The sequence below is a fragment of the Scyliorhinus torazame genome, chromosome 14 (genome assembly GCF_047496885.1).
Source record: "Scyliorhinus torazame isolate Kashiwa2021f chromosome 14, sScyTor2.1, whole genome shotgun sequence".
Taxonomy (NCBI): Eukaryota; Metazoa; Chordata; class Chondrichthyes; order Carcharhiniformes; family Scyliorhinidae; genus Scyliorhinus; species Scyliorhinus torazame.
The window spans coordinates 205409936-205433679 of record NC_092720.1 but is presented as its reverse complement, the minus strand read 5'-3'; the positions used below and the strand labels follow the sequence as shown (position 1 = coordinate 205433679).

Genomic DNA, 23744 nt, shown 5'->3' with positions numbered 1-23744 from the left:
AATCATGGATGTGTTGGCCGACTATGATTGTGAGGGCAAGTCATGTGATTAAAACCTCCCAGAGCTACGTTTAATTGCAGTTGGTAACCCTGACGCCGCTCTGTGTCTGGTTGTATCTGATGGGTTTGCTTCCTGTGTGCTGTCTTCACACTCCGTTGTGTCCCAGCCCATAATCTCCAAATGTTCGCCTTGGCAACCTGACCGCAACTGGAGTCATGACAGGCAAATGAGTTTTGGTGAAGAGGAAACAGGCCCCATCCTGTAATGTGTACAGACCGGCTTCTGTGGAATGTCACCGTGGCAACGTGTGAAAACAAACACAGCAACTCCTGATCAATTATCAGAGTTAAACAGTGAGGCAAGATCCCATGATGCTGCACAGTAATTTGTGGGGTCACTGGGTCAGACACTGTCCTTTCCCCCTCTGGGACTGGGTAGGACAGTGGGTCTGACACTGTCCTTTCCCCCTCTGGGACTGGGTGGGACAGTGGGTCTGACACTGTCCTTTCCCCCTCTGGGACTGGGTGGGACAGTGGGTCTGACACTGTCCTTTCCCCCTCTGGGACTGGGTGGGACAATGGGTCAGACACTGTCCTTTCCCCCTCTGGGACTGGGTGGGACAATGGGGTCAGACACTGTCCTTTCCCTCTCTGGGACTGGGTGGGACAGTCGGTCTGACACTATCCTTTCCCCCTCTGTGACTGGATGGGGCAGTGGGTCAGACATTGTCTTCCCCCACCCCCTGCCTTGAGGATTGGGTGGTAATGTACTGAGGGTGACAGGATTGATGGGGCGGCACGGTAGCACAGCGGTTAGCACTGTTGCTTCACAGCTCCAGGGTCCCAAGTTTGATTCCCGGCTTGGGTCACTGTCCGTTCAGAGTCTGCACACCCTCCCCGTGTGTGCGTGGGTTTCCTCCGGGTGCTCCGGTTTCCTCCCACAGTCCAAAGATGTGCAGGTTATGTGGATTGGCCATGATAAATTGCCCTTAGTGTCCCAAAAAAAAAAAGTTAGGGGGGGCTACTGGGTTAGGGTGGATGTGTGGGTTTAAGTAGGGGTGCTCTTTCCAAGGACTGTTGCAGAATCGATGGGCCGAATGGCCTCCTTCTGCACTCTGTCCATATCAACAGGCTAGGGTTAAAACTATGAAAACTGTAATTGGAAGGTTGGGTTCTGGCTGAGGAAGGTTCATGTCTGTCTTGTTAAGTGTAGAAGGAATTTACTCTGTATCTAATCCATGCTGTACCTGCCACAGGAACATGCGTTCTTCCCATTTTGGGCCTATATCATTCCTCACTGCTGACGCTCTGTATTGTAATCCCAAAAATGCTGTGTGCTGGATCACCGGCCCAGCTTTGTGCTTTTCCTTGGGGGAGTGTAGAGTCTTGGGATGACTCTACACTTATCAGGGTGACGGGGAGGAACTGGTGAAAACGTCCCAAACGTCGACTCTTGCTTCTGCCCCCCCCCCCCTTCCTGGCCGACCCCCTTCCCTTGAGGGAGGGGCTGTCATTTTTCTAGCTCCATAGCGACAGTTCTCTGTGCCACCCCCACTATTCCAAATATGCCCCTTCTCCACTGGATTGAGTGCAGGCCTGGTCTGGCCGGCTGATTGGTTAGATTATTTACCCTCCCTACTCCCCGTGTCACATTCCCTTCATACCAAGGTCCTGTCAAACCGAAAGGATGAATCTGCCCTTCTGTTGCTATGACGCAGGGAGCTCGTGGCTCGTTTTGCAGCCAATTCCTTTCTTGCGAGCCAAGCATTCCTGGTGCTGGCGCCTCCCCTCTTCAGTGATAATTGTCTATAATCTAAGCAGCTAATGAATGGGATTGCGCTGCCGTCTGGGGTTTGGGGGAAGTGTTGCGTGTTTGTTCTGTGGACCTGATTGTTTGATACTTGAATCATTGTCACGTGGCAGGTGGTTAGATTTCATGTTGACATCTGTTCACCGAATCGTGGGCAAGTACAGCACTGCAGGAGGCCATTGCGCCTGTCAATCGTTTCGAAGCGTGACCCAGGTTAGCTGCACTCCGCAAGTAGGCTCACATTAACACTGCAATGAGGTTACTGTGAAAAGCCCCTAGTCGCCACATTCCGGCGTCTCTTCGGGTACACTGGGAGAATTCTGAATGTCCAATTCACCTAACAGCATGTCTTTTGGGACTTGTGGGAGGAAACCGGGGCACCCGGAGGAAACCCACGGGGAGAATGTGCAGGCTCCGCATAGACAGCGACCCAAGCCGGGAATGGTACCCTGGCGCTGTGAAGCAACAGTGCTAACCACTGAATAAAAGGCAGGCAAGCTGGAAACCCCAAAGGTTTTCAAGCTGAACTCGCCGGGACTTTCCAAGAATTTGTATTTTGACCGACATCCTGTCTCCTTTAATTATCCACCTGGTGCCCCGCCCCACCTGAGGGATGCCAGGTCCACGCTGCCAGAGTTGTGCTGACGATACGCTGACTGGAATTCAAAACCTTAGTTTGTGGATGGTGTGTTGGAAGCTGAAAGATTCTGCAGGACCTTTTTTAATAAATATTTTTATTCTCCTTCACATTTTCTCCCAAATTTACACCCAACAATAAGCAGTAACAAATGCAATGTCAATCAACAATGATCCCAACCTCCCCCCAAACAGCAGCCCACATGTTAACATAAACAAATAACAAAAAGGGATCAACCATGGGCACCATTAACACATACGGTGTCATCGTCCCCCCCCCCCCCCCCCCCCCCCCCCCCCCCCCCCCCCAAATGTTCGATGTTATCCAATTCTTGAAAGTGCATAATGAATAAAGCCCATTAATTGTAGAACCCCTCCATCCTTCCCCTCAGTTCAAACTTAACCTTCTCGAGAGTTAAGAATTCCAGCAGGTCCCCCCGCCACGCCAGGGCACAGGGTGGAGAGGTTGATCTCCATCCAACAGGATCCGCCTTCGGGCTATCAACGAGGCGAAGGCTACAACATCTGCCTCTGCACCTGCTTCCAACCCCGGCTGGTCTGCAGGACCTTTTTAAACTGTGAATCTGTCAGTGAATGGCCCCGGATGTATCCAGTGAGAGATGTCTGAGGATTCGCACAGGTTGACATGTTGAGACGAAGGTGGAAGTGCTGGCATTATGTGAATAAGCTGCCTGGTGCATTTGACCTGATTATTTTGCCCTCTTCGACCCGCTCGCCAAGGAGGCGAACCTGCCCTTCCTTTGCTCGTCGATCATTTTCATGCTCCTTGACAGGAAGGCTTGCATTTGCGTAGCTCCGGTCACGACCTCTCGTCCACCCCAAAATGGTTTGCAGGCAATCTTTGCAGCCTGGCTGCTGTTGTAATGTGGCGAAGGGCGGCTGGCTGTGTCTGGGTTCTGTGCCTTCCTCAAAGTGTCTCACTTTGTGTCTTTGTTTCAAAACATTATTTTCCGTTGTCATTTTGCAGAGAAGAGGTGCAGGAAAACTGCGTGCAATGGCGGAAGGAGTCACGTTTCATGTGCAAGATGAGTGCCAGCTCGGCCACAGGGGTCCTGGATACCAGTCTCTGCCGGGTGTCTGTTCGCAAGGTTTGTGTGATCTCTCTCTCTTTCGATCTCTCGCTTGGCCTGGTGGTAGGTTCAGTGTCTCAGCACCACCTGATGTGTTATGTACTCTGGGATAACACGGGCTGCAACTGGATACAGCTTTAACCACAAGATAGCAGACCTTGAAGTTAGTTCAATCTGATTTATTGAACCTGTCGCACAGTTCTGAGTTTGACTCTCTGCTAACCTAAGTGCGGTTACTCTGTCTGACTGAACCAGACTAGCTCTTAGCCACGTGCTGGAGGTGTGATACTGTACATACACCCTGACTCACTCTGTAGATGTTCATCAGTGGAAAGAGGCGGAGTGTGAGTGCCTCGCGCCTTTTATAGTGAGATACCACCCCTGAGTGTCCTGCCTGCTCATTGGTCATGTCCTGTTCTCTGTGTTCATTAGCTGCCTGTCTGTATATCATTACCGGCACGTCTGCATATCATGACACCATCCTCCCTCCTTTCCACCCCCCAAAATTGCTTCCTCTCGCTGGCCCCCTTTTTCCTCTCTACCCCCTTTAATTTTCTTCCTTCTGGATGTCCGTCTCCTTTATTCCCCCCCCCCCCCCCCCCCCCCCGCAAGCCACTGTAAAATGTTCTTCAGTAATCAGCACCCCTCTCGCGCAGTGATACAATTTAAATGGGGAAGTGCTCGATGTAAAGAATGTTTTAATAATGCTGTTTACTTGGAGGGATCCGTGAATTTGGGTGTGCCTGACTGCAGAGTCTGTCTATCCTTGGCGAGAGACCCGAGGGGAGCAGGAACGTGAGGCTTTTGTTCGGGGCGCCATGGGCAGTTGCCCACTGATTAAGGCCAGCCCTCCATCCTGGACTCCTTGAAAAATCTCCATGGAGACCCCTCCCCCACCTCCCAGGGGTCTGCGGACCCCAGCTTGAGAACCATGGTTCTGGATTAATTTTGTCCAACCCCCCCCCCCCCCCCCCCCCCCAATGCAATCATTCGGCAATCAAGCACCACAAAAGTAAGAGATTATCTGTTTGTTATTTTGTCGCTGGTTTTGGGGAACTTGCTATGTGCAAATCGATTGCCTCATTACTCGTGTTTGCAATAGCGACTGTTCTATTTACTTTTTTCTTAAACGAAAGGTGCTTCTTTTATGATACACTGACCGTTAGATCTGCGATGACCAATCCACTGGGGCCACATAATGAAGCTCCAGCTCTGAGGCCTCCATATGTAAAGAGAATCCACACCTCTGCTCGGTCCATGTGGGCAACCTTTGACCCCTACATGCCAGGCACATGTGCCAACCTTTGATCCCTCACTGACCTGATATGTGGAAATGCTGAGATGGGTGGGGGGGGGGGGGGGGGGTGCGCGAATGCTCATGTCACGGCATTAGTCATCCTGAGACCCAGGCTATAGTTCTTGGTGGAACACTGGTTCCAATCTCACCACATCAGCTACTGAAATTTGAATATTTGTAACTAATTAATTGAATTTATTCAAATCTGGAATTAAAAGTCAGTGTCCATAATGGTGATCCTGAAACTACCATCGATGTGCCTTCAAACTCCATCTGATTCATTAATGTCCTTCAGGGTAGGAAATCTGCTGGCCTATGCATGTACCTCCCCGACCCACACAATGTGATTGATCCTTAACTACCCTCTAGCAAACCACTCGGTTGTACCAGACAGCTGCTGTCGCGGTTCGAGACCACCTCTAGGATGATGGGGATGGGCCAACAAAAGCTGGCCTTGCTAACGATAATTTTTGTTTTTTGAAAAGCCCGCTAATGTGCTGTCCTCTGGTCTTTCCGCAGGAGCTGAAGGGCGGGAAAACATTTGTGAAGGTGAGTGAGACTGTCTCCTCATTGTCAGGTCTACTGATGTGTTGTGTATGGCTTTGGCAGTCATGCCAAGGCCATTTGCTGATCCTGCATTAGGTAGCAGTGATACTGAGGCATGGGGGGGGGGGGGGAAAGAGGGGATGGTTAGTATGTTAACTGAGGAGGATTAGGATGGGGACAGCGGCAACAACTGGAAAGGTAGAAGATTGACTGGATTGCTGGGTGGCACAGTGGTTAGCGCTGCTGCCTCACAGCGCCGGGGAACCAGGTTCGATTCTGGCCTCTGGTTACTGTCTGTGCGGAGTCTGCACATTCTCCCAGTGTCTGTGTGGGTTTCGTCCGGGTGCTCCGGTTTCCTCCCACAGTCCAAAGATGGGCAGATTTAGGTGGATTGCGCGTGCTAAATTGTTCATTAATGTCCAAAGATGTGCAGGTTAGGCAGGGCTGCAGTGATCGAGCGTGGGGGGAGGGGGAGGGATGCGGGTCTAGTAGGGTGCTCTTTCGAAAGGTCGATGAAGACTCAATGGGCTGAATGGCCTGTGGAGATTCTATAGACACTAACTTGACTGGAGGGTGTTGGTTTGAATTGGAACATGACTCAGAAGGAGAGTTTGTATGACTAGAGCCAAGATTTGAAGTTGATGACAGTTCTATTCATATATGAATGATTAAACATTTTCTCTACCTAGTTACGAAATATTCAGCATGTATTCAATTTTGTTCCTAGGGTCTAATCGTAAACATGTCTGATTTTAATCTTGTGGCCCACTGGGATGAAGGAGAGTCACTCCTGCAGCCCACTCACTAGCCTAGGTTGCCATCATGGATCTACTCGCACAAGTTCTCCTTCTGATCCTCTTAGGTGGCCGTAAACTATCCCGTAGCACTATTTTAAGAGCTGGGAGAGGAGTGGTGGGGGTGAGGAGAATGCTCCTTGTTGTCTTGGCCAATATTTATCGCTGGGTCATCGTCCCAATAAGTAAAACGGTGATGTGGTCATTTAGCTATTTTGTGGGATCTCGCTGTGCGTAGATTGGCTGCAGCATTTCCGACTCTCAAACGGTGAATGTACTTGGAATGTGTGCTTTACAGCAAAAGCTGTAACAGAAACACCAGTCTCTTTCCTCAACGTTTTGACAGAACAAAGACCTGTGTGCGAGGGATCGACGTGCCAGCTATACTCCGACCTCCCTTGTCATTGGGCTCTAATTACATAGATTACATAGAACATACAGTGCAGAAGGAGGCCATTCGGCCCATCGAGTCTGCACCGACCACTTAAGCCCTCACTTCCACCCTATCCCCGTAACCCAATAACTCCTCCTAACCTTTATGGACACTACGGGTAATTTAGCATGGCCAATCCACCTAACCTGCACGTCTTTGGACTGTAGGAGGAAACCGGAGCACCCGGAGGAAACCCACGCGGACACGGGGAGAACGTGCAAACTCCGCACAGACAGTGACCCAGCGGGGAATCGAACCTGGGACCCTGGCGCTGTGAAGCCACAGTGATAATCACTTGTGCTACCGTGCTGCCCATTAACCCAGGGACTCATTTTGTTTCAATTGATGGTGAATGTTGGGAGGTTTACATCATTGGGGGCAGTTTGAAGACCGCCTTGGTCAGCATTCCACCCTGCATTTTTTTTTTTTGGGTCAATTGAAAGTCATGGGAATCTCTCGCCAAGTTGCAGTGGTCACGTTCAAATTCCTGTACTTGGATTCTCAGTGCTTGAGAATCTTAGAGATTTTGACAGGGAATCAGTGAGAGATTTAAACTATGTGTGAATAAGTGTGAGGGGTTGAGGTGACCGATTTAGCCACAATCTTGTTGTGAAGCAGGCTCAAGGGGCCGAATGGGCCTATTCCAGTTCCTATTTCTTGTGCTATTGTGCCCCAGCTCGGGTGAATGGATTGGGGGAGGTTTCCAGTCTCTGTAACTGGCTGGGGTGTCTCTGACGGCTCGGTCCAACCCCACCATCCACACTCGCCTCCACCGTTGCTGATCTGTCGTCTTCTGCCCTCAGCTGGGATTCGTCGACCTGAACTTGGCCGAGTTTGCCGGGGCTGGTTCCACCACTCGGTGCTACATCCTGGAGGGTTACGACACCAAGAACACGCGGCAGGATAACTCCATCCTGAAGGTACGGGGAGGAGGGGAAAGACGGGAAAGGGAAGGGAAGGGGGAGCCATCACTCCCACCATTACACATTTATCTATTCATGATCCCACATCAACCGTGGCTCAGTGAATAGCCACTCACCAAGAAGGCAGTGGCAGGTTCAAGTCCCCCACTCCAGGAATGTGGTCTCGGCCAATGCTCCCAGGGCTGGGTCGAGGGAGGGCGGTCGCATCGGAAGGGCAGTCTTTCAGATAAGATGTTAAACATCCTCCATCGATTATTTATTTCCCTGAGCAGACAACGTCTCCCTGTATCACTCCCTCTGCACGGCACTGGGATGTTGGCCTTGTCTCTTGTGCTGCAATTCTGGAGTGGGATGGGATTCTGGACAGAGTTGCTCTTTCCAGCCACCTCCTTGGACCTGTGCACTGATGATTCTCTCTCTCTCTCTGTCTCTCTCTGTCTCTATCAGGTGTCCATCAGTCTCCAGTTGTTGTCTGGTGACCCCTGCTTCAAGACGTGAGTATATACCGTGGGGGACGTTGGTTTTTTTTTTTCCTTCCAGGTATTTGGTTGGGTTCTGGTTCCCCTTTCCCCCCCAACCCCCAAGTGAGACTGAATGACTTTGGCCCGAGAGACCTGGGATTCGCAACCACTGCTGCAGAGTGAGATCCCTGGCTGGGACCTTCCACCCTTTTTCTTCTTGAACCCAGTAAATGTGAACCCAATAATAGGCTCACCCCATCCCCCAACCACTAATTGCAAGCAGCCAAACAATCAATTGTGCCAACTGAGCCTTTGCGGTAAACCACTGTGTTCCTATATTAAGGGTTGTACGGTAGAACCTGCACTACAGGTTCACCTGGGCCCCTGCATGCTAGCTCCGCCCAGGAGCCGGGTTATAAATATGCGTGGCCTGCAGCTCGCAGCCATTTCGTCAGCTGCTGTGGGAGGCCACACTTCAGATACTAATAAAGCCTCAGTTTGAATTCAACTTCGTTTCGTCAAATTGATTGTGCCTCAGCCTTCAAAGGAGACCAATGGCTTTGCTGACTGGCAGTGGCGTTTGCATGTTTTCCACTCTCCGTCGTTGCTGTTACCAGCCTCGTGGAGGGTTCCTCCATGGCAGAGAGTAGTCGCATGTAAAGGCAGCAATGTTAAAACTACCCCCCAACCCCTCGTACATTTTTCTAACGCCCCCTTCAGTATGTCCCTGACTTTGTGGCCTCGGGCTGGCTATATGGCTGCCTCCCTTCACCGGGGGTCCTTCAGAGCAGTCATGATCTTAGTAGAAGGGGGGAACAGATTGGGGCTGAGTGGCGTCCTCCTGTTCCAATGTTGCGGTTGAGCTTTCGTTGTGAATGTTTGCCAGCCTAACATTCACAGGCGAGATACAAAGTCTCGTACAGAGTTGCACTTTCCACCAACCGGCACTGCAAGTCGAGGGCCTGGCTTTGTTTGCATTCCCGACACATCCATCCGCTCACCCGAAAGGCAGCACCTCTGGCAGTACACCACGCCCACAGTCATCACTGGGCCCAGATTCTCCACTCCGCTCTCTGAAAACCCCCTCCATACTGTTGAATGCCTCAATTCGATCGTCTCCATAATAATTTTTTATATTGTCACAAGTCGGCTACATTAACACTGCAATGAAGTTACTGTGAAAATCCCCTAGTCGCCACATTCCGGCGTCTGTTCGGGTACACCGAGGGAGAATTCAGAATGTCCAATTCACCCAACAGCAGGGACTTGTGGGAGGAAACCGGAGCGCCCGGAGGTAACGCAGACAGACACGGGGAGAATATGCAGACTCCGCACAGACAGTGACCCAAGCCGGGAATTGTACTTGGCGCTGTGCTACCGTGCCATCCTTATTCAGCTTCAGGAGAAAACTGCCATCCTAGTAAATCTCCACTGCTCCCTTCTTCTCCAAAGCCTTGACAAACCTCTTCAAGTTCAGTGCTCAGAATTGGACACACTACTCCAACTGGGCAGCACGGTAGCATTGTGGATAGCACAATTGCTTCACAACTCCAGGGTCCCAGGTTCGATTCCCGGCTGGGTCGCTGTCTGTGCGGAGTCTTTGTTCTCCCCGTGTGTGCGTGGGTTTCCTCCGGGTGCTCTGGTTTCCTCCCACAGTCCAAAGATGTGCATGTTAGGTGGATTGGCCATGATAAATTGCCCTTAGTGTCCAAAATTGCCCTTAGTGTTGGGTGGGGTTATGGGGATAGGGTGGAGGTGTTGACCTTGGGTGGGGTGCTCTTTCCAAGAGCTGGTGCAGACTCGATGGGCCGAATGGCCTCCTTCTGCACTGTAAATTCTATGAAAAAAAACTGTTTTCTGTCAGTTTAGCATGACATCCTTTCTTTTGGTCATCTAAAGTATTCCATCTGTATATATTTTTAAAAAACAGTTTGACCTGGCACCTTCAAAGTTTGTGAATGTGAACTCAAGGGTAATAGAATGTTAGAAATCCTACAGTGCTAAAGGGGACCATTCGGCTCATCGACTCTGTACTGGCACTTGGAAAGAGCACCCTACTTAAGCCCCCACCTTCACCTCCACCCTATCCTATAGCCCCACCTGACCTTTTGGATACATTCCGGGGAAGTCAGCATGGCCAATCCATCTAACCTGCACATCTTTGGACTGTGGAAGGAAACTGGAGCAGCCGGAGGAAACCCACGCAGACACCCGGAGAAGGTGCAGACTCCGCACATAGTTACCCAAGGCCGGAATTGAGCCCAGGTCTCTCGGGCTGTGAGGCAGCTGTGATAACCACTGCCACCTTGCTGCCCGCATGGGTCTTGCGCGCGCTCCCATTTATAGTTGGATCTCAGGACAGGCTTGTGCTAACTGGGAGTAGTTTCCACTTGGTTTCCTTGGTGTAGTAGCAGCACGGTGGCACGTTAGTTAACACTGCTGCCTTGCAGCGCTGGACACCTGGGTTCGATTCTGGCCGTGGGGAGAATTTGCAGTCACCGTGTCTGCGTGGGTTTTCTCCGGGTGCTCCGGTTTCCTCCCACAGGTCAAAGATGTGCAGGTAAGGTGGGCTTACAAGGATTGGGTGGGGTGTGGGCCTGGGTAGGGTGCTCTTTCAAAGGGCCAGTGCAGGCTCCCAATGGGCCGAATGGCCTCTTGCTGCACTGTAGGGACATTATGGATTCTGTACTCTGTTGATTCTCTTTGGTCCGATTGGTTATTTCAACCAATTCTTCTTGTTCATCGCAGGCCACCATCCACAGCCAAGCCAATCGCTGTCTTGGGTCATCAGAATTCCCTGGCACTGGATTGCAAAGGGGATGATGGGAAGGGAAGCCCCACCTCCTTGTGCAGCAGGCCCAGTTTTTCCAGGCTGTCGGGATGTCGGTCCTTCCTGGCTACAGGTAAGTTGCCTCCCCATCCTCCTCTTCTCCCGAACACTCAAAAAGATGCTTTGGGATAAGTTAGCTGGTGACCTGACGCAAAAGCCAGGTGTCAGCTATGGCGTGAGTGATGGCTAGCACGAGGGGACATAGCTTTAAATTGAGGGGAGATAGATGTAGGACAGATGTCAGAGGTAGGTTCTTTACTCAGTGAATAGTAGGGGCGTGGAATGCCCTGCCTGCAACAGTAGTGGACTCGCCAACATTAAGGGCATTTAAATGGTCATTGGATAAACATGGATGATAATGGAATAGTGTAGATGGGCTTTAGAGTGGTTTCACAGGTCGGCGCAACATCGAGGGCCGAAGGACCTGTACTGCGCTGTAATGTTCTATTGTCTAACCTCTGTGGCTACTGTATTAACCCTCTTCAGAGTCTTCAATTGTACAATATTCCAGGTGAGGTCTCAGCAAAGCTTTGTGCAATTGCAGCAAAGTTTCCTATTTTTTTGTGTTCCCGCTCCTCCTCCCTACAATGGACTATTACAAGAATGACTGCACTCTAATAATACCTTCATGGACTGTAAAGTGTTTGGGGATGTCCTGAGGTTGTGGAAGGTTTTGGGCTTTTCCTGGAGCATTTCCTGCTCCATCGCGACATGTGAAAACCTGTCCCGACTGGTGGCTCCAGGGTTTTGGGGGGGGCGGTTTGAGAATCCCACCTGGTTGGAAGAATGAATCCTCAGACATGCATCTTGTCATCCTGTATATTTATTCATCCCGTGTTCTTTCTTTCCCTTCCCTGGCCCCTCCCCAGGAGTGATATCCGAGGATTCGGATAACTTGCAACACGCTCCAGAGGAGTTGATCCGGAAAAGGCATTCGCGCAATCCGAGTGCCTCCAGCCAGTTGTCGAAGTTCTCAGGTGAGCAAGGATTTCCATGGGAACAGCGGCCCTGTGGTTTCAGAGGGTTGGGGGTGCTCCCCATACTTGGACATAGCCAGGGAGAGGGGCAAGAGACTGTTACTGAGGAGGAAATGCTGATTCCGCTGAACGAAGGAGGTTGAGGGGCGACCTGATAGAGGTCTACACAATTATGAGGGGCATAGACAGAGTGGATAGTCAGTGGCTTTTCCCCAGGGTAGAGGGGTCAATTACTAGGGGGCATAGGTTTAAGGCGAGAGGGGCAAGGTTTAGAGTAGATGTACGAGGCAAGTTTTTTACGCAGAGGGTAGTGGGTGCCTGGAACTCGCTACCGGAGGAGGTAGTGGAAGCAGGGACGATGGGGACATTTAAGGGGCATCTTGACAAATATATGAATAGGATGGGAACAGAAGGATACGGACCCAGGAAGTGTAGAAGATTGTAGTTTAGTCGGGCAGTATGGTCGGCACCGGCTTGGAGGGCCGAAGGGCCTGTTCCTGTGCTGTACATTTCTTTGTTCTTTGTTGTTCTTTGAACGTTTTGGGTAATTGAGGGACGTTTGCTGCTAAATGCAGCTATTGCATTCCTTTGGAGGATGGGAAAATAACAATGATCAACTGCTTTCGGCATAAAAGTGGACGTGAGGGTTATTGTCCAATTTATAATCCCGGATCCGCAGTTGAAACATATATAATAAAATAATTCTGTATAAATGTGCCGGCTTCCGCCTTTTCAGAGGGACTGCAGATGGCTTTTGGCTTTCGGCTTCCCTCCAGGACCTCCGCTGGCCCAGACCGTACGTGCCTGTTGAGCAGTGTGGGGCCTCCCAGCTGAGCCCGGATTTCTCAAGCCTAGCTTTCCAGGACGGTGACTGGCCGCAGTCAGGAGTGTGGTCCATGGTGCTCGGGGTAGGGAGGGGACAGTGTCTCTTAACAAGGATTTCTTTTTCCATTTAATGGGATGTAGGCTTCGTTGGCTAGGCCAGCATGCCTTGCCCATCCTAATTGCCCTTCAGCTATACCGCTCTCCGTCCCTATCTACCAGCCGCTGGGGCCCGTTTAGCTCAGTTTGCCGGACAGCTTGTTCGTGATGCAGCGTGGGTTCAATTGTCATACTGGCTGAGGATATCCATGAAAGCCCCCCTCTTCTCAACCTTACCCCTCCCCTGGTGATCCTCAGATTCCCCCCCCCCCCCCCTCAAAGGGGAAAGCAGCCAATGGTCATCTGCGATTATGCTTACTTACACTCCCTCCCTAGCCTTCCTAAGGTGTGCTGCCGAGATGGTCACAGCCTATACGCTAATTGAGCAGCTGCATTGGCTTCCGTACCGTGTATTGTTGGTTGGTCGGGCGGGGGAGGAGGGTGGGTGGGTAGGAAGGGCAGACAGACAGCATTGTGTTTGTGACTCCTGTCCGATTTTTAAACCAGACGCCCACCCATAATTCGCATGTCCACTCCCACTTGTGCTGATACCTGGACATCAAGGGTTAAATTAAAAAAAGAGTGGCTGCACAAAGTGGGGTTGTAAAAACGGAAGAAAGAGAGAAATTACTTCTGGTTGGGGAGTCCAGTTTTAAAAACCAATTAGTGGAGGGGCAGTCGGAGGGACACTTGGGCGGATGTTGTTAGTTTGGATCTTCCTTCCACAAAGGGAAACTGATAGTGGATCGGTTGTGGATTTTGAATCTGGGATTTGTAGATCAAGTTATTAAGGGGATGGAGGCTGGTCTGTGGGGTTGAGTTGCTGGCCAGCCATGATCTTGTTGGATGACTGAACAGGGTTAATGGACTGAACAGGGTGAATTCCCTCCTGACCATATCGTGCGGCACTAGGCAACTGTGTGAATTCCTGTTCAAACTTGGAGTGAAGGGGTTTATTTGGGAGTCGCTAGTGGGGATCCCATTTGGGTGCAGTTTTCTCCACACTGCTTGAATGGAATGAAATTGGGGTTGATGGATGGGGGTGGGGGGGACAGAGGAAAGGGGCATGTGGTGATCACGTTGCACCCAATCCAGTAATTTCACTGCTGGGTGGGTTAGGCCCTCCCCATGTGTATATCTGTGTGCAATTACAGCCCTGTGGCATTGGGGAGGGGTGTGGTGACGTTTGAGCGAGCACGTCGCTAACCCAAACTCCTGCCTCTTCCCTTCCCTCTCCCACAGGCTACAGCTCCGAGCGCTCGCCCTCCGTCTCCCGCTCCGAGCTGAGCCACCGGCGGGACGGCTCCTCCGGCAGCAGCGGCCTGTCCTCGGGGATCGGGAGCATGGCCGACATCTGGGAAGGAGGCAAGGATCTGAGTCCGCAGAAAGAGTCAGCGGCGCCGCCACTCTTCAGGCCTGTGCAGCGATCGGAGCGGTTGTCGAGGTAGGCCGGGCCAGTTACTGGGGGAGCATACTGAGGATCGGTTGCCATGGGATTTTTCTGGTCAGCCTTTTGGGATTAATGTCTGATTGCTGTGTCTCAAGTGGGTAGTACTCTCCAGAGGTTCTGCGCTCCAGTTCCATTCCAGGGATTTGATCACCGAAATCCAGGCCTACTCTCCAGTGCAGTACTGAAAGAATGCCAGAGGTGCGATCTTGGAGCAGTCAGACAGATGAGGTCCCACCAAGTGTCTGACCCATTGCCCCACCCAGTCTCTGGGGAGAGTGGTGGAGAGAAAGGGCAGTGTCTGACCCACCCAATCCAAGGGGGAAAGAACAGTGTCTGACCCATTGTCATCGTGAAAATGTGATTCCTACATTGAATCCATCTTGAAATGTAATTCTGATTATTGTCTGCAAGTCATGATATGCAACCAATGAACACTCCGAATAGGATACAACCAATGGGCAGTCGGGACACTCAGGTGACATCGCCACAAGGTGGCCTGACATAAACACTATAAAAGGGATGAGGCACTCCCACCCTGCCTCTTTCCACAGACTGACATCTAGAGAGTAAGACAGGGCTGAACAGCAGCATCACACCCCAGCACGTGGCTTAGAGCAAGCTGGCACAGTTAGACTGAGTTACTACAGTTAGATTAGCAGAGAGTTGAACTCATTTGAGAACCGTGTTAGTAGTTCAATAAACACGTTGAACTCATTTCGGAGTCTGGAGCATCCTTTAGTTAAGACTGCATCAAGTAGCAGCCGGTGTTATCCGAAGCAGCATAACACAACAGAATTCATTAACAACCTGCGCCCCTCACAGAATAATACAGTGCAGAAGAGGTCTTTGGCCCATCAAGTCTGCACCAACGCAGGAAAGACATCTGACCTGCCTACCTAAACTTATGTGCTAGCACTTGGCCTATAGCCTGGCATGTTCTGACGTGCCAAGGGCTCATCCAGGTACTTGGTTAAAGGATGTGAGGCCACCTGCCACCACCACCCTCCCTGGCAGTGCACCCCAGACCTTCACCACCCTCTGGGTAACTGGGTAAAAACGTTTTTCCTCAAATACACTCTAATCCTCCTGCCCCTCACCTGAACCTGTGTCCCCTCATAAGTGACCCTTAATTAAGAGGAACAGCTGCTTCCTAGCCACCCTGTCCATGCCCCTCCTAAAAGGTCACCCTCTTCTCTGCTCCAGTGGAAACAACCAAAGCCCCTCCAACCTCTCCTCTCTTCATACCTGAATGTTCCATTCCATGGTAACAGCCTGGTGAATCTCCTCTGCACCCCCTCCAGTGCAATCACATCCTTCCTATAATGTGGCGACCAGAATTGCACGCAGTACTCCAGCTGTGGCCTCACCAAAGTCCTACACAACCTCCCTGCTTTTGCAATCTGTGCCTCAATTGATAAAGGCAAGTGTTCCGTGTGCCTTTTTCACCACCCGATTAACCTGCCCTCCCGCCTTCAGCGATCTGTGGACAAAACACTCCCAAGGTCACTTTGTTCTTCAGAACTGCCAGGTGACAGTCTGTCCATTGAATATTTCTGTCATGATATGCGGACACACACACAATGATATACAGACAAGCAGCTAATGGGCACAGAGAACAGGACATGACCAATAAGCAGGCAGGACACTCAGGGGTGGGATATGACTATAAAAGACACGAGGCACTCACACTCCGCCTCTTTCCACTGATGAACATTGAGAGAGTCAGTCAAGGGTGTTGTTATAATCTCACACCTCCACCAAGGTGTGGCTAAGAGCTAGTCTGGTTCATTCCGACAGTAACCACACTTAAGTTAGCAGAGAGTCAAACTCGTAGAGAACTGTGCTATTAGTTCAATAAACCTGATTGAACTAACTTCAAGGTCTAGAGTATCTTTTTGATCTATGCTGCATCCAGTTGCAGCCAGTGTTATACTAGTGTACCTAGCACGTCAATTTCCTTGAATGTTTCCTTGTGAAATTACTCCTTCAAAAGTGTATCACCTCACCCTTTTCAGGGTTAACTTCCATATTGCCACTTTTCAGCCCATTTGACCATCGCCACCCGGCTAATCTTTGTCACCCGCCAACTTACTGATCTATGCCATTTATGTAAATGACGAGTAATAGGGGGCCCAGCACAGATCCCTGTGGTACACCACTGGACACTGGCCTCCAGTCGCTAAAGCCTAATGAAGGGAAGAGACTGGGTGAATGGGCGTATCTTTTGCTGACACTGACTCTCCGATGTTCCAGACGGAAGAAGGAAGCAGCTGAAAGCCGACCCACACAAGTTGACGATACGCGGGTGGACGCAGATGACATCGTGGAGGAGATCGTCCGGAGCCAGGACTTCAGCCAGTCCAGCAACACTGAAGGTGAGGGATGCAGTGGGGCGTGGGCCTCATTGGCAAGGCTGGCATTTGTTGCCCATCGCTAATTGTCCTCTAAGGTGGCGCTGATCTATCCTATGCTGCTTCCCGTTTACCATCCCTCTTTACCGACTCGAGATATTAGCACAGGCGTCATCAGGCCTGCTGAGCGTTTCCAGCGTTTTCTCCTTTTTATCTCTGATATCCAGCTTCATAGGATTTCACAAACCTTTAGAGGGTTGGGGACGCAGCCAGCTTAAAGTTCCCCCCACCTCATTCCCGATGCCCGAAGGGAAAGGGCTCAACTTGAGGGTTCGGCCCATTTCATTTTGATGCACATGAGCCTGACTGGATTTTGTTTTACAGAAACCCCCTCTGCCTCTGCTGATGTCACGTGTGAGCCTCCTCCCACCACCGCCCTCCTTCGTCTAACCCGGTCAGTGTATCCTGGACGGATTGGCTGGACGGCTGGTTTTGTGATGCAGAGCGGGGCCAACGGCACGGGTTCAATCCTCATACCGGGCTGAGGTTATTCGAGGCTGAGCCTTCTCAACCACCAGTCGGCTCTTTCCCCCGCCCCCAAAGGAGAAAGCTGTCTGTGGTCATCTGAGACTAGGGCGACTTTACTTACTACTTTCTTTCTTCTCGGTTCTCTCCCAAGTTTCTTCACTCCGCCATAGGAGGCCGTGCTCTCCGTTGTCTACCCACCCCCCACGACCTGGTCTTACCCTGCCTGACACCTCTTGGCCTTTCCTATACTTCCTCTTTTGAAACTACTCGTTTAACTCTGACCAGCTAGTGCTGATCGTGTGTGACTTGGTGTTGGTTTTGACTTGGGGCTCCTGTGAAGCTTCTTGAGATGTTTCCTGCGTTTCAAAGGAGGCCTTGTAAACGCAAGCTGCTTGTATCTTAACCAATTGTCTCAACTCCTAGGCCGGAATCTGATTTTTTTTTTTCTCCATGCCTCGTGTTGTTTCAGACAGTGGGCTGCAGCTCTACGTGGGTCGGGACGGCACCATCAGACTGGGTGGCCTGCAGAGTGCCAACAGGTAAACAGGAAAAGTGACTGCGTGGCCTTTAGAGATGGTCATGGCTGTGGGTTGCGCACTCGTCACGGTTGTGGGTTCAAGTCACCGAGCGCTGTACTGTCGGACGTTCTGTGTCTCCAGTGAGAATTGACTGCCTATATTCTAACCGTGACCACACGGAGGCTAAATGCTGAAAAGCACTGTGGGTGATCCTGAAAGATGAGATGTAAATGAAAATGGGGACCAATAGAAATTAATTAAAGGGATGGGAGAATGGGGCGGCACGATGGAGCAGTGGTTAGCACTAGGGCGGTGAGGATCCGGGTTCGATCCCTGCCATAGGTCACTGTCCATGTGGAGTTTGCACATTCTCCCTGTGTCTGTGTGCGTCTCACCCCCCACAACCCAAGATGTGCAGGGTAGGTGGATTGGCCACGCTAAATTATCCCTGAAGGCGATGGGAGAATGATGGGGATAAAATTTATTCCCATTTTGGGGTATCTATTTTGCCTCATCGCTGTGGGGAGGGGTGGAGTCCTGGAAGGCTGTGGAGAAACTCCATATGATTATTTTAAAGAGTCCCACCCCTCGATCTGGGCCTGCAATTTAATAGCGCAGATTGAGGCATTGAGGCAGGGGGGATAGAGGGATGGTGGTGGGGTAATTTTAACTGCTCCTTTGACCTCGTATGTGACCAACATACGACCCCAGACCAGACCTCAACAGTGTTCGTGTACTGGGCCGAAACCCCAATATTTTAGTTTATTCGAAAGACTGTGTGGAAAGATTGAGTTGTTCCAGGACTGATTGCATGGGAAAAAAATAGGACTTTGGTATTTTTAAAACACAACTTTATTGTGACTACAATATTAAACTTTGTTAACTTCACATCCAAAAAGAACCGCTTGTAATTACACCTTAAAACACTACGACTCAATTTCTCATTAAACAGTGGGAAAAGAAACCTCCAGATCTCAATCTGTCTTGCTGTGGGAGAATTGTGGACTCCGCGTCAGGCAGATCAGAATTCCACTCCTCTCTCCACAGCTTCACCATGTCTCTGGTTTCCTTGGCTCCACCCAGCAATGACTTCCTTTCCCCAAGCTAAAAAATCAAATTATCTGTGCAAAGCACTTTAACTCCTCAGGGACCTCTTCAGTAAAACCACAGTCCATTAGCATAGACTGAAAAACACATTCCTTTTGTCAGTTTCACGTCATAGCTGCGAAAAGCACCCGGCCCCTGCAAAACGGAATTCCTTTTTTTAAAAAAAAAATAACCATTGCAGTCACACACTGTAACCACAAACCTTTAAACATTGAATTGTTCAATGTTTAGAATCCAATATTCCTAAAGTTTTCCAGTCAACATTAGTCACTGCAGGAATTCTCAATGAGTCGGAGCTATGGCGATGCTTTGATTAAGATGGAGGTGGCCTGAGGCTTTGCCATCGGAAAATAGACCATGTGTTTCCATGGGCAGCACGATGGCACAAGTGGCTAGCACTGTGGCTTCACAGCGCCAGGGTCCCAGGTTCGATTCCCTGCTGGGTCACTGTCTGTGCGGAGTCTGCACGTTCTCCCCGTGTCTGCGTGGGTTTCCTCCGGGTGTTCCGGTTTCCTCCCACAGCCCAAAGACGTGCAGGTAAGGTGGATTGGCCATGCTAAATTGCCCTTTGTGACCAAAAAGGTTCGGAGGGGTTATTGGGTTACGGGGATAGGGTGGAAGTGGGGGCTTAAGTGGGTCGGTGCAGACGCGATGGGCCGAATGGCCTCCTTCTGCACTTATGTTCTATGTTTCCATAGTAATGGTGTTTCTCTCTCTCTTACACAGGTGGTGTGATTACAAGCCAGTTGTTATCGAAAGCCATTGAGCTAGAAGGTGGTGTGACTACAAGCCAGTTGTCATCGAAGGCCATTGAGCTCGAAATGTATCTTCAGATTTCTGACTTCTTTCCCCCCCCCCCTGCTCTCCCCACCACCACCCAGCTGCTCGTCCCAAATAGAATATTCCAGATCATCAGGAATTTCTGGCTGACACTGTACATGGATGAATATTTCTCACCTAGGAAGATCATTGCCAATTTTAAAAAAAATAATAATTCGTACTGAAGAAGACGTCCATCTTTCCGGTTAAACTATCCCGTTGGATTCCCTGCAGTCCCTGGTTAAGACGCCAGTTGTGGTGGGGTTGGAGATTGGTGAGGAGTTGGGAGCCTGAAATCATCTCTCCAGATCCAGCCTTGGGAAAGTGCAGACTGGCAATGAATATTAGTGGATGTACATATTACTAAAATAGAGCTGTGTTCGGAAGAGATTGCACTGCATAGGTTCCAGCCTTCCAGCTTAATGGGAACTGTTGATTATTTCAATCTGTTCATTATTCTCTTCTACTTATTTTGTTTGAACGTGACTGAGTGGGGACCATTAAACCCTGAACATGGGATGTGGTATGTGAACCGTTTGCTTCACTATGAAGCAATGAATGGTCTGTCGAATATTTATTGAACTTTTCAGTTAAATTCCTGAATGATTGAGGCGGTTAGCTGCAAGGTTACTGATGCCTGTGGTGCTATTCAATGCAATCCCATCTCCAATACTTGGAAATAAATGTTCAAGGAAAATGAGGGGGTGGATGGGAAAATAAAACTCTTCCCCCTATGACTTTCCCCCAGCACGTTGGTCGTGGAAGTGTCTTGTTTGATTCCAGGGTAATTCTGGAGGATTGGGAAGACTCCTGGTTGGAGTTGGCCTGTGAGGAAGCCACCTTGCCATGCCTCCTGCTCTGATAAATGACCAATAGGGGGGAGGGTGTTGCTCAGAGCTGCCTCAACCCCCTGTTCAGACGTCCTAGCAGCGGTGAGTTCAGCGCAAGGTGGAATTGTTTTTATTTTAACACTAACGCGGGAAATGGTCAACGTGTTAACATTGCTTCCTAATATTTAGGATTTGGGGTTTCGATGTGCCCCCGTTACCTCGAGCTATCCTGCCTCCAAATGTTTTTATAGCTCAAATGCACATCAGGCCAAAAGAAAGAAAATGGAAAAAGAGTATTGATTTTTTAATAACTAAATTCACCCCTACCCAGTTGTGCTCTTGACGCGGTGTCCAGAGGTCCTGCTCCAATTCCAGAGTCTCCGGGCAGCTTCCTGATCCTGTGGACGCGGTTCTGGCCGCCTTCATTTTGAAGTGCCATAGGAGACTGGATGGAAGGCTTGGCAATGGAATCTGCATGGGAGGGGTGCATGAGTTGAGGGTCTTGCTGGATGGTTTACACATGTATTTAAAATAGAGTGCGAGGAAAGAACTTGGGTTCAGCTGCCATTCTTAACCTGACCTTGTCCTTTTTTCTTTATTTTGAAATTGGATACCAACCAGTTATCTATTGGAAGGTGGTGGGAAGCCATTTTGAGAGGGAAAACTCAATGGCAGCCAGGAGGTCAGATGGCAAGTTAGGAAAATTATTTTTTCAATTTGCGAAGACGAGATGTGTCTGTGATGTTGTTCTCTCCCCTTTGGCCCAGTAAAAACGGCACACTCACATCAGCTCTTTTGTGAATTACTTTCAATCAGCGATACAGAACAGGAGAAGCCTGGGGCCTAAACTAATATCCTTCCTAACAATTCCGCCCCAGTGCATTCTCTGGTTTAAGTAACTCTTTCCAGTCCATGCTCTCCCGTCTCTATACCCAAATATTAAATACCTAGACGGGGCCAGTGTTTAAATGCCATGAAAAAGGCACTTTTTAAAAAAAGCCCCCAAGGGGGCAATTAAAGAGGTGACAGTTATGTTTGCTGGTTATTTTTGCCTCCCAAAGAGGGTAATGGGAAAATTGCCATTCTTAAAGGTGCTTTCCGAAAGAAAGCATGATGAATCTTTATTTGGAGGGAGTGTTACTTTTATGTTTTTCGTGCCCAAGCAATTTGTACACAATATTTTTCTTAAAGAACTTTACTGGGAATCCTTTCTCAAGGAGATGGTGGCCCCTTTAACCAGCATTTTAAAAATATTTTATATCTGTTTGGGAGGTGTGACATGGGGGCTGGCTCTGTGGGCTCCCCTGCTGCTGAATACATCTCGCAGCTCTGGTACAGCGTTACTCGCAACTGTGATTTGTCTCCGCGTGTTTAATGAGAGAGGATTTGTCCGGATTTTTTTTTATTTTTTAAAATGGATAAATTTCAATAAAATGTTTTTTTTAAGAAAAAAAACAGATGTGGTCATTTTACTCTGGAGCTGGTCTCTTTATGTTGGCCTTTCGATCGTGATCAGGAGCGTTTTAAAATAGACGAGAGTTGCGGCACAGTGGTTAGCACTGCTACCTCACTACGCCAGGGACCTGGGTTCAATTCCGGCCTTTGGTGTCTGCCTGAGTGGGGTCTGCACATTCTCCCGTGTCTGTGTGGGTTTCCTCTCGGTGCTTTGGTTTTCTCCCACAGTTCCCCCCCCCCCCCCCCCCCCAAAAGGTTTGGTGGTCCGGCCATGCTAAATTGCCCCAAGTGTCCAAAGGTTAAGTGGGGTTACGGGGCGGGGGAGGGGGAAAGTGCTCTTTCAAGAGGGCCCGGACTCAATGGGCCAAATGGTCTCCTGCACTGTAGGTATCCTGAAGAGAGTGGCAGTGGGGTGCCTGGGCAGGGGTGGAGCAGTGGGGTATAGAATCATAGAAGTTTACAGCATAGAAACAGGCCCTTCGGCCCAACCAGTCCATGCCGCCCAGTTTTTACCATTAAGCTAGTCCCAGTTGCCCGCACTTGGCCCATAACCCTCTATACCCATCTTACCCATGTAACTATCTAAATGTTTTTTAAAAGACACAATTGTACCCGCCTCTACTACTACCTCTGGCAGCCCATTCCAGACACGTATCTGGAATGTTGGAGTGGGAGGGTGGTGCTGGAGTGTGAAGGCTTTTCATAGAGGGAACAAGGTGGGGGGCAGGTAACAAGGTAGGTATAGCGTTCAAAAGCAGGGAAGTTTGTGATGAACATTTTTTTAAAAAATCAACAAAAAAAAATCTGCTTATGCCCCAACTAGATTATTGCCCCCAGATCTGGTCACTTTAGGAACCTATTCATTCATGGGACGTGGGCCTCGCTGGCTGGGCCAGCATTTATTGTCCATCCCTAATTGCTCTTCAACTGACTGACTTGCTGGGCCATTTCAGACCGTGTTTAAGAGATGACCACATTTGAAATGATGAAATCAAAATCACTTATTGTCACAAGTAGGCTCCAAATTAAGTTACTGTGAAAAGCCCCTAGTCGCCACATTCCGGCGCCTGTTCGGGGAGGCTGGTATGGGAATTGAATTGTGCTCTTGGCCTGCTTTCAAAGCCAGCGATTTAGCCCTGTGCTAAACCAGCCTAGGCCAGCCCGGGTAAGGGTGGCAGATTTCCTTCTCTAAAGGAACATTAGTGAACCAGATGTTATTTGTTGCAACTATCGTTTCATGATGATCATGAAATGGGCGGCATGGTGGCACAATGTTTAGCACCGCTGTCTCCCATAGCTCATGGGTTCAATTTCAGTCTTGGGTCACCGTCTGTGTGGAGTTTGCACTTTCTCCCCGCGTCTGCATGGGGTTTCCTCCCCAAAGTCCCGAAAGACGTGCTGTTAGGTAATTTGGACATTCTGAATTCCCCCTCCGTGTACCCGAACAGCCGCCAGAGTGTGGCGACTAGGGGATTGTCACATAACTTCATTGCAGTGTTAATGTAAGCCTACTTGTGACACTAATAAATGTTATCATTAAGTGGGGATTTTCACTGCTGACTGCACCGTTTCCAGTGCCATTTGCGAATCCTCAGACACTGAAGCAGTCCATGTCCAAATGCTTGGGTAGGCCAGTGGTAATTAACAATCATGCCAGTCAATGACCATCTCCAACAAGGTAGGGTCTAACCGAGAGAGCCCCATGACATTCAATGTCATTGCCATTGCTGAAAACCCCCACTATCCCCATTCTGGAGGTTTCTATTTACCACAAGCCGAACTGGACTCGCCATATTAATACTATGGTTACAAGAGCAGGTTAGAGACTAGGAATCCTGCGGTGGGTAACTCACCTGACTCTACAAGGCCTGTCCACAATCATCATATTCTTTGGCGATCACTCTCTAATGAGTATGATTGTTCCCCTCAGGAACTCCGTGTTCTGTGGGTTCCTTGCGTGGCTGATGA

The 23744-nt window shown here is 49.9% G+C and overlaps 1 protein-coding gene across 1 annotated transcript in view; it reads left to right on the top strand.

Moving 5' to 3' along the window:
• Positions 1-21777, top strand: part of LOC140390376 (early estrogen-induced gene 1 protein-like) — a 30203-nt gene extending 8426 nt beyond the window's left edge. The window contains exons 3-12 of the mRNA XM_072475486.1: positions 3434-3554; positions 5353-5382; positions 7410-7526; positions 7977-8023; positions 10739-10893; positions 11690-11797; positions 13961-14162; positions 16422-16543; positions 17517-17586; positions 19399-21777. Coding sequence (XP_072331587.1) covers positions 3434-3554; positions 5353-5382; positions 7410-7526; positions 7977-8023; positions 10739-10893; positions 11690-11797; positions 13961-14162; positions 16422-16543; positions 17517-17586; positions 19399-19438 — 1012 coding nt within the window. The 3' untranslated portion in view covers positions 19439-21777. The remainder of the gene's footprint in view (positions 1-3433; positions 3555-5352; positions 5383-7409; positions 7527-7976; positions 8024-10738; positions 10894-11689; positions 11798-13960; positions 14163-16421; positions 16544-17516; positions 17587-19398) is intronic.
• Positions 21778-23744: the final 1967 nt, after the last annotated feature.